Here is a 13,884-nt window from a genome sequence, read left to right on the forward strand (position 1 = left end):
TGAATACATAATGTGTAAGCAAGAGACAGGAAGGATAAAGCTCACAGAAGGAAGAGAACTTGCAGTCTTACTTGGCGAAGTTCAGTTAAACACATGTAATTATTTAATGTGGTTACACACAGTGAACTAGAAAATGTAAGCCTGTCTGAATTTATTAAGTATAATTTATTGTTTTGATTTTTCTCAGGCAGAAAAGGCTAGCTTGGTTCATTTACTGGATTTCCTAGGTCTGATTTTTCTTACGACGATTTGGGCCATTTGTCCTCGAGATAGTTTGGCACTTTTGGGCCAGTGGATACAGTCTAAACTGCAGGAGGTAAGTCCGAGACAAAAACTTGAATTTGCAATAGCTTGTGGTGCGGATATTTTAATATTACTGTAAAGAAAAAAAAATCAGAAATCTTTTCATATTTTATCCTTACCATGACACATGGCTACTATGTTTTAGTGTCTTACATTTTCTCATTTGTAGTGGATACTCTTAATAATAGGCATTTAAATTAGAAAATACTACTTCTCTTAAATGATGGAGATGGATGGGTAGGAAGGGCTTGGCAGCTTCTGGCGAACATAATTTTTTTGGCATCTTTATTGTTGCTACAGAGAGAAAACCCAGTCACAACCCTTTCTTTCCTTCTGTTGTTTACCTTCAGATGTTCCTTTTGTCTCTCATAGTGACAGTGGTGTACTCACTGGATGACTCTTCCTTTCCCCAAATGTTTACATTTCGATGGGGAACTTTTTTTTTTTGGAGGATAATTGCTTTACAGTGTTGTGTTGGTCTCTCCTGTACGACAGCGTGAATCAGCCATAATTATACGTATATCCTATCCGTCTTGAGCCTCCCTCTCCCTCCCATCGCACCCCTCTAGGTCATCACAGAACACCAGGCTGGGCTCCTTGTATTGTATAGCAGCTTCGTTATCTGTTTTACACGTTGTAGTATATATATGTCAGTGCCACTTTCTCAACTCTTCCCACCCTCTGCTTCCCCACCTGTGTCCAGAAGTCCTTTTCTGTCTTCATTCCTTTCCTGCAAATAGGTTCATCAGCACTCTTGGGGAGCTCTTAAAACCTGTAAACTTTTATGGATACAGGGTTGGCAGAAGCTGCCTAATTTCTCCCACCACCTCATTCCAGCTAAGCTAGTATTACCTGGTAAATATTGAAAGGACAGTTTTAATAGGTGTTTGTTAACTTTTGCTTTATGCATAATGATAGTCATCTGATAAAATTTGTGGGGTCCTCCATCTTGCTCAAAACAGTACACTACTGAAAGGAGGTCTTGCAGTCTTAATATTTGCTTTGCTGGCTGTGATTATTTTATTTTACATCTTTACATCTTGTCCTGGGAGGTTTGGTTATTTAGGAACAATCTGTTATTTGTGTATATTCAGTGATTTGTGGAGCACCCATCAGAGTGCCATCTGGGTGCTGTTTAAATCTAATCTGTAAAATTCTTTGAGACAAATTGCTTTGGAAATTGAATAACTAAATCTTTTATTCAGTGTTACTGTATCATTTGGTTTCATTTGTATTGAAATAAAAGTTCTTAAAGGGAAAGAGAAAAAATGGTTATTGCTTAAGTTACAGAATCTCATATTTTGAATTTTATTTTTATCGTTCATGTGCTGGGAAGTCAAAGAAGGTAATGCAGGTTTTCCACCATTTATCAGTAGATAGCATTTTGTGTAATGGAATCAGAAGATTAAGTCATAAGGAAGATAACTGGAAGCTGTTTCTCTGTTGAAATGCTTGATGATCCTGTTGCTTGAGTATAATTCTTTAATAATTACACTGAAACTCAAGTAAGGATTACTTCTGTTTGAACTCTTTTTTTTTTCCTCTATTTTTTTGCTCTGAATCAAGGCCCCCTCCCAATAATTTTGGTGATGAGGAAATGCTTCTTTCTCTAGAAGTCTTGCTCATGGTGATGGGAGGGCAGAGAGGATTCTGATAGTGAAGTTATTGAGGGGGAAATGCTGACATTCTTTTGTCAGAGAAAGGAAGAGAGGAAGGAAGAAGGAGGGGCTCTCACTTAACCATTTGGATATAGTGTAGCAGCCCTCATAGAGCGCTACCAGTTAAGGTTTTGAGAGCTATTAGTAATACAGTAGCTAGCATGTATTGAGTACATACTATATGGTAGGCACCACGATAAACACTGTAACTTAATTTTGTACAGGGGCTAAGAATACAGGCTCTCATCAGATGGATCTATGTTTGAATTTAATCTCTATTAGATTTAAATTCTGTAGAACTTCAACAGATGGCTGCACTTGTTATAGGTCTCAGTTTCTTTATCTGTAAGTTCAGATAGTAGTAGTGGCTAACTCAAAGCATTACTGAAGGTTTAATGATAACATTTAAAGCAGTATTTCTCAATATAAGCACTATTCACATTTTGAATTAACAAAGAATTGACAAGATAATTCTTTGTTGTGGGGAATTGTCCTCTGCATTGCAGAAAGTTTAGTAGCCTCCACACATTTAGATGCCTCTACCCACTAGATAGGGACTTCCCTGGTGGCTCAGATGGTAAAAGCATCGGCCTACGATGCGGGAGACCTGGGTTTGATCCTTGGGTTGGGAAGATCCCCTGGAGAAGGAAATGGCAGCCCACTCCAGTATTGTTGCCTGGAAAATCTCATGGACAGAGGAGCCTGGCAGGCTGCAGTCCATGGGGTCGCAAAGAGTCGGACACGACTGAGTGACTTCACTTCACCCACTAGATGCCAGTAGCTCTCCCCACTTCTTCCCACCCCTAGCTGCAGCTGTGACAGTCAAAAATATCACCAGACATTTCCAAATGTCCCCAAGGGATAAAAATCACATTCTGTTGATAACCACCGGTTGAAAGCATTTAGCCCAGCACCTGGTATAAAGTAAGGACTCAACAAATAGGAGTTATTACTTGCTCATTTTAACCCTCTGCAACTCTAGGAGTTTGGTACTATATGAAGTACTGCTATACTTTGCCACTATATGAAGTCACTGCTTCATTTTACATATGGTACTATTGGGCTTAGAAGGGTGGAAAAATACAGCCCAGAGGTAATAGTTAATAAGCACTCAGGCTTGAACATGTTTCTCTCCTTTCAAAGCCAGTGTTTTTCATCAGTTTATAGTAGTTATACTATTAGTGCCAGTCAGTTTGTGGGGACACCTGTGGAACAGCTTTTGGTGATGAAGCCAGTATATAATACAGCTCAGCAATCTGAAACAGACATGATCGAGAAGGAAGCAAGTCATACCTAATGGTCATGTACTGTGGACTAGATCGACTTAGTTATTTCTAGCCGTCACTGACAGGTAATTAATTGCTTCCCCAATTAATAGCTCTTTTCTCAAAAAGTCCTGCCTATCCATCTTCTACAAAGTTTTAGTACTTACTGAAAATTAGTATTTAACTGGAAAGCATTCACATAAATACAAGTAATTAGGAAAATTAAAGTTACAATATCTATTTGTATTTTTTTATTGAAGTTGGAAGAAAGGTTCATTTTCCTAACTAATCAATACTTAGAAAACAAATAAGAAATTAAGATAATACATCAAAGAAAGAACATTGTGCTATGTGGTTAATTTTCTAACTGAAATAAATCTCCTAGTAGTGTCACTGGCTAGTATATAGCTGCAGTTTTTCAATTTTCTTTTAAGACTGAAAGATCAGGATGTTTCTTGGCCATAATTAAAAAACCTATGTCAATAAACTTTCTCAGGGAATCCTCTACATAGTAAGTGGAGATTATAATCAGAAAAAAATAAAAGGACTCTGATACTATGGACTCTCCCAAAATTTGTAGGCATGGTTTTTTCCTATTTGTTCCTTATTTTTAAAATATTAATCTCTGATGGGGGAAATAAAGGTTGTATTGTTTTATACCATGGTGTGCTTTAAATGTTAATCATAGCATAAGAACTATATCCTAGATAATCCATGAAATTTATTTTAAAAATCTCATTTTGTTGCTTTTTTAAATGAAATAAATAGCCTGAATGGAACCTTTCTTTCTTATTTCTTAGTTTTTGTTTGATAGACCATATAGTAGAACGCTGGAGGCTGAAGCTGACAGAATTGGACTACAGCTTGCTGCCAAGGTAAAAAGTTTAGAAGTTGAAAATACACTATCTCCTTCATATAACAAAATACAATTGTATGTTGTCTTAACGAGGTTTGGCGTGGGCGTAGAATGAGAGTTTGACTATATATAATTTTTCACTAATACCTTTCTAAAAATAATTTTATTTATTTATTCTTGGCTGTTCTGGATCTTTTTTGCTGCATGGGCTTTTCTCTAGTTGTGGCGAGTGGGGGCTACCCTGTAATTGTGCTGCGTGGGCTTCTCATTGCAGTGGCTTCTCTTGTGGAACACGGGCTCTAGGGCACATGGGCTTCAGTAAATTGCCACATGTGGGCTCAGTAGTTGTGGCTCCTGGGCTCAAGAGCACAGGCTCAGCAGTTACGGTGCACAGGCTTAGTCTCTCTGCAGCATGGCGGGGCGGGTGCGGGGAGGGTCTTCTTCCTGGACCAGGGATCAAGCCCATGTCTCCTGCATTAGCAGGTGGATTCTTTACCACTGAGCCACCAGGGAAGCCCGTCATCAATTATCTTTTTAAGTCTGTCCTCTCTGGAAGCTATTGCTATCTTTATTTGACTCTTTTCCCTTGTTTTGCTGATCTAAGGAGGCTTTCTGAATAAGATGATGTACAACTGTTCTTCCCCACTTGGAAAAGGGTTTATCTTGTTGTAGCTATAATCTCAGCTGAACAAACTGAATTTTTACCATTTAAATAAATGGTAGAAGAACAGTCTTATTACTTTGTATCTTTTAGGTTATAATTTTTGTTATAGCAGATGACTTATTTTTGCTAGCCACAGAGAGCAGCTCTGGGGTCTTATTTTGGTTTATGTTGGGTTTATTTGAAGCTACTTTTATGCCTGGCTACTGTTTTTTATCATGTGTGATAAATGTGTATTAGTAGGATTTAACATTAGAAGTAAAACTGCATTTTTAAAAATTGGTGAAAACAGTGCCACTTCAAATGTTAAATTCAAATTGTATTTGATTCTTTGTTGAGTTTTCAGTAGTTATCAGAAATCCTAACTATTGAAAATCACTCTTACCTGAATTTCTCATTATGAGTTTTATGTATTTAATTTCATAAATCGAGATTAAAATTCAAAGTTCAAAAAATTCAATAAATCCAAAAAAGCTATGTTCTTTGAATGTTGCATAAACAGGATTAAATGAATTCTCAGACCTCATAGATTAAGGGGTTCTCAAATAGTGGGCCACAGGTTAACTCTTTCAAGAATTTCCCAATTTTAATGTACTATGGTCTGTGAAATTTTCCCTCTAGGTAAGTGCCTTCTGTGTTCTGGCTCAGAAATATTTGCTTATTTCAATAAGTTGTTCCTGTTTTATTTCCAAGAAGTTTTCTTGTTTTTTTAAATATAAGGAAGAGGTCAAGATAATTTTTTCCCCATGTGGATATCTAATAGACTCAGCACTGATTATTGCAGATTTTCTTTTCTCCACTAAACTTCAATTTCTGTGTCATGAATGTGGGAGGCTATATGTGAGTCTGTTTTTGGACTCCCTGTTGTATTCCACGGGTTCGGTATTTATCTTTGAGCCAGTACCACCTTTTCATTATAACAGTGTAATAAATTTCGACATCTCATTTCTTGATGCTGAAGCTGAAGCTCCAATCCTTTGGCTACCTGATGTGAAGAGCCTACTCATTGGAAAAGATACTGATGCTGGGAAAGATGGAAGGCAGGAGAAGGGGGCAGCAGAGGATAAGAAGGTTAGATAGCATCACTGATTCAATAGACATAAATTTGAGCAAATTCTGGGAGATAGTGGATGACAGAGGAGCCTGGCATGCTGCAGTCCATGGGGCCACAAAGAGCTGGACATGACTTAGCAACTAACAACAACAACATGCCCAGTAGTGGGAATACTGGATCATATGGTGGTTTTTGGAGAAGAAAATGGCAACTCATTCTGGTATTCTTGCCTGGGAAATCCTATGGACAGAGGAGCTTGGCAGGCTACATTCCACGGGGTCGCAAGAGTCGGACACAACTTCGCGACTGAAGCACCACCATGGTGGTGTTAGGCGTAACTTGTTAAGGATCTCCATGCTGTTCTCCACACTGACTATATCAGTTTACATTCCCACAGCAGTGCAGCGTGGTTCCCTTTTCTCCACACCCTCTCCAGCGTTTATTGTTTGTAGTTTTTCTGATGATGGCTGTTACAATTGCTGTGAGATAATGCCTAAAAGTAGTTTTGATTTTCATTTCTGTTATAGTGAATAATATCGAACATCTTTTTATGAGCTTCTTGGCCATCCCTGTGTCTTCTTTGGAGAAATGTCTGATTTCTAAGTTTTGACTCTCTAGTCCTGATAGACAGTCAAAGGCTCTTCTACCTCCTTCTGCTTGGGTTTCTTTTGATTTCTGCATATATTCTTAGTCTCTTGCTCTTCACTGCTTAAAATTTAATAAGATTTGCTGGTTGGAATTGTGAAACAGAGGATCAGACTCACCTCAGTGAGCTTTCCTTCTTTCTGGGATTTTGGCTTTTCTAGTCTTGGTTGACTTGATAACTCTCCAGTACCTTTGAACAAGTGTTATTTATGTTTTATCCAAATTTTCTAATCACTTTTGATGGAAACTTTGGTCTGCTATAATAAGCTACTTGTCTCTATCACTGTTAGGAGAGGAACTCCCTAATGCAGTCTTTTAAATAGCTATCTAATATTCTGTAATTTGGATAACTCATTTAACTATATGCTTATTGATGAACTTCTGGAGGTACTTCTAGTTTTTGTTGTTGTTACGGTTTTTATTGCAATAATTCTGAAATTGACAACCTTATACACATATCCTTCCGCTCCTTGGGCTTTTATAGCTATAGGGTGGGGTTGCTGGCATTTCAATGTTTACTTTAAAAGACACTCTCAATTATTTCAGAATGTTACTAGCAAGTCTTACCAGTGACAAAACCAGAATGCCTTTTTAAACTCCCCTCAACAGCACTGTTCTTAATACCTTTTTTGTTAATTTGGACAAAAAATGAGATCTCAAAAATTGCTTTTAAAACTTGAATTTTCTTGCTTAGCAGTAAAGCTGAGCATAATGTTTTATTTTCATTGGCTCTTTTAAAAACAATTTCTTCTTTTGTGGCTTGCCTTTTATTGTGTAAAAGGCAATCTACTTTTGATGAGTAGATTTTAAAAATACATATTCTAGCCTCCCCCCTTGGAAATTCAGAATCAGTAGCTAGGTGACCAAGGTCTGAGTCTGGAGTGTCTTTAGGAGCTGCAAGTGATTCTGATATCCAGTCAGATTTGGAAATTACTACTTTGAGTAATCAAATGTCAGTTTTGTTTTTTGAGGTCATTTGGTAAGTTAAATTTCCTGTTTTATTAAAAAAAAGGAATTAAACTAGAGAAGTTATTAAAGAAATATTGATATTCCTTTGATTATTTATGATATGCAATCCATATTATATATATTTTAAAGAGTATATCTGGGTAGATAAAACTATGATTTCACTTTCTTTGTGTTGTGGACTAGTGACCTTTTACCAGTTGTGATATTATGGTTTGTTTATTTAGTTCAAAGGAGAAAACAGTATTGCTGCAGATGTTAAGTGATGAATCCATAGTGATGAAGTAATATCTTTATTATGGAGCACTTAGGATATAAAAATGCCATCTCTGAATACAAGTATTTCTTTTCCTTCCAAAGGGAGAAATAAGTATGAAAACCTCAATTATGTTCATACTACCACTTTATTCTGTGTCACCTTTATAGATAGTAACACCATTATCTGCCATTTAATATTTATTATATTTTTATACTTTGCTTAGCATTTTAAATGATCAGATTGATCATATTCTTTGCAGTCAAAGGTGGAGAAGCTCTATACAGTCAGTAAAAACAAGATTGGGAGCTGACTGTGGCTTAGATCATGAACACCTTATTGCCAAATTCAGACTTAAATTGAAGAAAGTAGGGAAAACCACTAGACCATTCAGGTATGACCTAATCAAATCCTTTGTGATTATGCAGTGGAAGTGACAAATAGATTCAAGGGATTAGATCTGATAGAGTGCCTGAAGAACTATGGATGGAGGTTCATGACATTGTACAGGAGGCTGTGATCAAGACTATCCTCAAGAAAAAGAAATGCAAAGAGGCAAAACTGTTGTCTGAGGAGGCCTTACAAATAGCTGAGAAAAGGAGAGAAGCGAAAGGCAAAGGAGAAAAGGAAAGATATGCCCATTTGAACGCAGAGTTCCAAAGAATAGCAAGGAGAGATAAGAAAGCCTTCTTTAGTGATCAATGCAAAGAAATAGAGGAAAACAATAGAATAGGAAAGACTAGAGATCTCTTCAAGAAAATTAGAGATACCAAGGGAACATTTCATGCAAAGATAGGTACAGTAAAGGACAGAAATAGTAGGGACCTAACAGAAGCAGAAGATATTAAGAAGAGGTGGCAAGAATTAGCAGAAGAACTATGCAAAAAAGATCGCCACGACACAGATAATCACGATGGTGTGATCACTCACCTAGACCCAGACATCCTGGAACGCAAAGTCAAGTGGGCCTTAGGAAGCATCACTATGAACAGAGGTAGTGAAGGTGATGGAATTCCAGTTGAGCTATTTTAAATCCTAAAAGATAATGCTGTGAAAGTGCTGCACTCACTATGCCAGCATATTTGGAAAACTCAGCAGTGGTCACAGAATTGGAAAAGGTCAGTTTTCATTCCAATTCCAAGGAAAGACAATGCCAAAGAATGCTCAAACTACCACACAATTACACTCATCTCACATGATAGCAAAGTAATGGTCAAATTTCTCCAAGCCAGGCTTCAGCAGTATGTGAACCATGAACTTCCAGATGTTCAAGCTGGTTTTAGAAAAGGCAGAGGAACCAGAGATCAAATTGCCAACATCCGTTGGATCATTGAAAAAACAAGGGAGTTCCAGAAAAACATCTCCTTCTGCTTTATTGACTATGCCAAGGCCTTTGACTGTGTGGATCACAACAGACTGGAAAATTCTTAAAGAGATGGGAATACCAGACCACCTGATCTGCCTCCTGAGAAATCTTATGCAGGTCAAGAGGCAACAGTTAGAACTAGACATGGAACAACAGACTGGTTCTAAATTGGGAAAGGAGTTCATCAAGGCTGTATATTGTCATCCTGCTTATTTAACTTCTATGCAGAGTACATCATGAGAAATGCAGGACTGGATGAAGCACAAGTTGGAATCAAGATTGCCGGGAGAAATATCAATAACCTCAGATATGCAGATGACACCACCATTATGGCAGAAAGAGAAGAGGAACTAAAGAGCCTCTTGATGAAAGTGAAAGAGGAGAGTGAAAAAATTGGCTTAAAGCTCAACATTCAGAAAACAAAGATCATGGTATCTGGTCCCATCACTTCATGGGAAATAGATGGGGCAACAGTGGAAACAGTGACAGACTTTATTTTTGGGGGCTCTAAACTCACTGCAGATGGTGATTGCAGCCATGAAATTAAAAGACACTTGCTCCTTGAAAGAAAAGTTATGACCAACCTAGACAGTGTATTAAAAAACAGAGACATTACTTTGTCAGCAAAGGTTCGGGTAGTCAAAGCTATGGTTTTTCTAGTAGTCATTTATGGATGTGAGAGTTGGACTATAAAGAAAGCTGAGCGCTGAAGAATGGATGCTTTTGAACTGTGGTGTTGAAGAAGACTCTTGAGCGTCCCTGGGACAGCAAGGAGATCCGATCAGTCCAACCTAAAGGAAATCAGTCCTGAATATTCATTGGAAGTACTGATGGTGAAGCTGAAACTGTCAATACTTTGGCCATCTAATGTGAAGAACTGACTCATTGGAAAAGACCTTGATGCTGGTAAAAATTGAAGGCAGGAGGAGAAGGGGATAACTTAGAGAGTCAGATGGTTGGATGGCATCACTGACTCAATGGACATGAGTTTGAGTAAATTCCAGGAGTTGTTGATGGACAGGGAGGCATGCTGCAGTCCACGGGGTCGCAAAGAGTCAGACATGACTGAGCAACTGAACTGAACTGATCCTCGATGGTCAGTTTGAGTATCCGGAACTTGACTCTTATTTGTGGCGTGTGTCCTCTTTTTGGACACTGATGCATCAGACTCCGTTGACTTCTTGCCACTTAATAGTCAGATCACGTAATTCTCTTATTCCTAATCCTTTCCTTATCAAGCAACCTTCTGATTGTAGTCGGACTTCCTTTGCCTGGACTGCCTTGCCTGCGAGGGAGAGAACATGCTGACTTGAGGACACACATGCCCTGTGCCCTTGTGGTTTGGGTAGTGATAGTTACTGCTGTCACCTAATAGGTTGGCATTCTGATTTTACGTCTGTCTAGTGAGCTTGGTTAATGGAAACTGTTCCTGAAAGATGGATCTATTGGTCATGTGCTGTCCCATTGGATTTATGAGCTTTTAAGGCCAAGGGCTAAATAGAAATATGGAAAATCCATTAGAATCAAGTTACTCGAGATGCCTCTTTCATGGTAAGCAGCTTCTCTCTTCTAGAGACACTCTTTGTCTACTCTGCTATTGGCTGTGAGTGAGTTTGTTTTTTATATTTGCATTCTTATAGTTTTAATTTTTCATTTAATTTTTATAAAAATTAAAAAGTTTTAAATTATCACTATATAAATAACCAGAATGACAAATACAGTTGTAAAAACGGATAGAACTAAGGTGTCCTAAGCACAGAGTAACAGCTAACTGTCCAGCTGACAAAAAGATAGCCTGATTTTGTTGTGTGTTTATTCATTTGTCCCTGTAAAAAGAATTTGACACTTTACCGTCATTTACAGAAATGACTCTTGTTTATTTGATTTCACAAAAAGCTGTACCATGTTCATATATTTTTTGAGTATCTGTTTCTTAAATATGAGAAAGAAAACTAGTTTTCTTTTGTTTGTGCTAAGCTGGGGGACAGCCTCTTGATTATTTTTGATTGTCATACTGACTGTGGAGGTAGGATTGCTGATGTTTAGTGGGCATGCAGTGGGCAGGGATCTTAAATACCCTGTAGTGGCCCAGAGAGCTCTCCAGAATGAGGTATTGTCCAGCCCCCAAATCTTGAAAGTGCCCCTCTTAAGAAACATAGTTGGCTGATTGCTTCAAGTGATCTGAAGAACTGTGCACATAGCACCATCTAGTGGGGGAAATATCAATAGGTAATAAGCAAAACTTCCTTTCATAGCAGGAGTGAGAAAATTAAAAAATCTGAACTCTCTGTAAAATGATAAGTTATAGAATCCCAGATTTTTGAAGCAGGAAGGAAAACTGGAGATAATCTGATCCATCTTCTCCTTTTACAGATTAGAAAATTAGGGCCCAAAGAGGTGCAGTGATTTGTCCAGTAACATACGTATGTGTGTGCGTGCTAAGTCGTTTCAGTTGTGTCCAACTCTGCAATCCTATGGACTGTAGCCCACCAGGCTCCTCTATCCAGTTGTTCAGGCAAGAATAATGGAGTGGGTTCCCTTGTTATGCGCTTCCCAGGTGGCACTAGTGGTGAAGAACCCGCCTATCAGTGCAAGAGATGAAGCACACGCAGGTTCCGTGCCTGGGTCGGGAAGATCAGGGCCATGGCAACCCACTCCAGTATTCTTGCTGGAGAATCCCGTGGGCAGAGGAGCCTGGTGTGCTGGAGTCCATAGAGTCGTAGAGTTGGATACAACTGAAGTGACTTAGCACGCAGTTAGTACTACAGCAAGAGCCAGGGCTAGAATTCAGGTCTCAGTTTTCCAGGTTGGTAATCTGGCCTTTTACATAGCGAACTGACTATCTTTGTGTCCTATTTGTGTTAAAGTCTTATGTTTTTAGTGATTTATTTAAGAAAGAAAAAATAATAAATGAGAACGTCTCATTTACTAGGTGTGCCATGAAGTCAGCTCCCCTAATGCACGTGTTATAGATTACATCTTATTTTGAACCTGATTGTTTCACCTAGAGAAAAGAGACAAGCTGTTGTGATTTCATTTAATTTTTTTTTAGTTGCTCTGATTTCAGCACAAGTTTTTGAATCTTATGATAAAACATTTTAGGATAGATAAATAAATGCATGAAAATTTATTAAAATTATGTAGAACTGACATGTTGGCAATCAAAAATGCAGAAAACTTTAAAATGAAATGAATTATAGAATAATGGAAGTTGTCATTTTTCCTCTTTGTTAGGGTACATAAAATTGGTTTTGATAAGTCATTGTTTTTCTTTTTAAGTGAGTGGGATTGGCACATATTGAGAATAGTTTAGCAATAACCATCTCAGGACTATGTCACATTTAGTTGGTTGTAAAAGAGCAGTTTTTAATTATTGACTGGAGAATATTGTTTAAACAAGAAGTGGGTTATAAGGTGAGCTTTAACAAGTGGTACGATATTGGCAAAAGGAACCTGTAAGAGACTGAAATAAACTGAGACATCCTGGTAGATGATGATGGTAATGGTAGTGATGGTAACAATGATGATGATTTTTGACAACAGTGATAATAATAGTTCACATTTCTTTATGTATTGCTCATGTTCTGAGTGTTTTTAAATATGCTACCTCTTTTAATCTTCATAGCAACCCTGTGAAGTACAATTAATCTCTCATTTTTATGGATGAAACTGAGGGATGGAGAAAGCAAGTAACTTGTCAAAGGGCTCACAGATAATAAAGTTTTCTCCTCCTACTTCTGAAATGGAACTTTTTGATAATATTGGTTTGGCCAAAAGTTTTGCTCTGTAAGATGGTATGGAATAACTCGAACAAACTTTTTGGTCAACCCAATACTTTAACCTGCTAGGAACAGTTTTGGACATCTGTCCTGTTGTCCGTAAAATGACCATTTTTATATATGTTTTCAGTTCCTTTAAATTTAATTTTATTATAGCCTCAGTGTATTCTTCTACATCTAAGAATCCAGTTACCCTTCTGCTACAGTTCTTTATAGTGTTATCTCAGATGGCTGTTTTATCTACCACATGTCTATGTAGAATACAAGGGAGAATGCCAGAATGACTCAGATAAGTGTAGGGTGTTGTTGCCATTCCAAAGAAAAATTCAGAACTGCTAGTGTCAGAATTTACCTCTTAGAGAACATGGTATCTGGCAGGAGTTTGGTTGGAGAGTCTAGGTGAATAGAAAGACTAAGATTTAGAGATACTTTTCTTCTGCCGCATTTCTCTTTCTCTCTTCCTCTGGGACTTCTGTAATGTATAAATTGGTCTGCTGATGGGTAATATTGCATAAATTCCTTAAGCCTTCTTCATGAGATGATTTCTAATGCCTTGTCTTCGAGTTCACTGATCCTTTCTGGATCTAGTCTGATGTTGAATCCCTCTACTGAAATTTGTCAGTTTATTTATAGTATTCTTCAGTTCCAAGATTTTTGTTTGGTACTCTAGTAATTTCTATCTCTTGGCTGCAATTCATGCATTTCTCCTGACCTCGATGAGCAGCTTTATAATGGCTGGTTTGAATTCTCTATCAGGTAAATCGTCATTAGGGTTGATTTCTGGAGATTTAGCTTGTTCCTTCAGGACTCATTTCCCCATTTCTTCATTTCTCTTGACTTATGGTATTGGTATCTTCACAATGGAAAAAACAACCACTGCTTTCAGTCTTCACAGACTGGCCTCAAACAGGAGGAGATCTTTGCTGATCAGCCCAGCCAGAGACTTAGGTAACCTCTCAAACATTCAGGCTAGTCTGAATCTGTCTTTGGTCCCCATGCTCCCCAGGCATCTAAAGTACTCTAGAGTCTATCAGTGCCTTAGATAGATGTGACAGTGGCTAGTCCCTTGGGCAGC

General features: G+C 38.0%; 1 protein-coding gene across 3 annotated transcripts in view; it reads left to right on the top strand.

Annotated features, from left to right (window-relative positions):
- The window catches only part of OMA1 (OMA1 zinc metallopeptidase), a 65,270-nt gene that overhangs the window by 22,872 nt on the left and 28,514 nt on the right, over positions 1–13,884 (top strand). For all 3 annotated transcript variants that reach the window (XM_027537110.1, XM_027537112.1, XM_027537111.1), the window contains exons 6-7: positions 188–316; positions 4,027–4,101. In XM_027537110.1, coding sequence (XP_027392911.1) covers positions 188–316; positions 4,027–4,101 — 204 coding nt within the window. The remainder of the gene's footprint in view (positions 1–187; positions 317–4,026; positions 4,102–13,884) is intronic.

This window comes from Bos indicus x Bos taurus, chromosome 3, assembly GCF_003369695.1.
Source record: "Bos indicus x Bos taurus breed Angus x Brahman F1 hybrid chromosome 3, Bos_hybrid_MaternalHap_v2.0, whole genome shotgun sequence".
Taxonomy (NCBI): domain Eukaryota; kingdom Metazoa; phylum Chordata; class Mammalia; order Artiodactyla; family Bovidae; genus Bos; species Bos indicus x Bos taurus.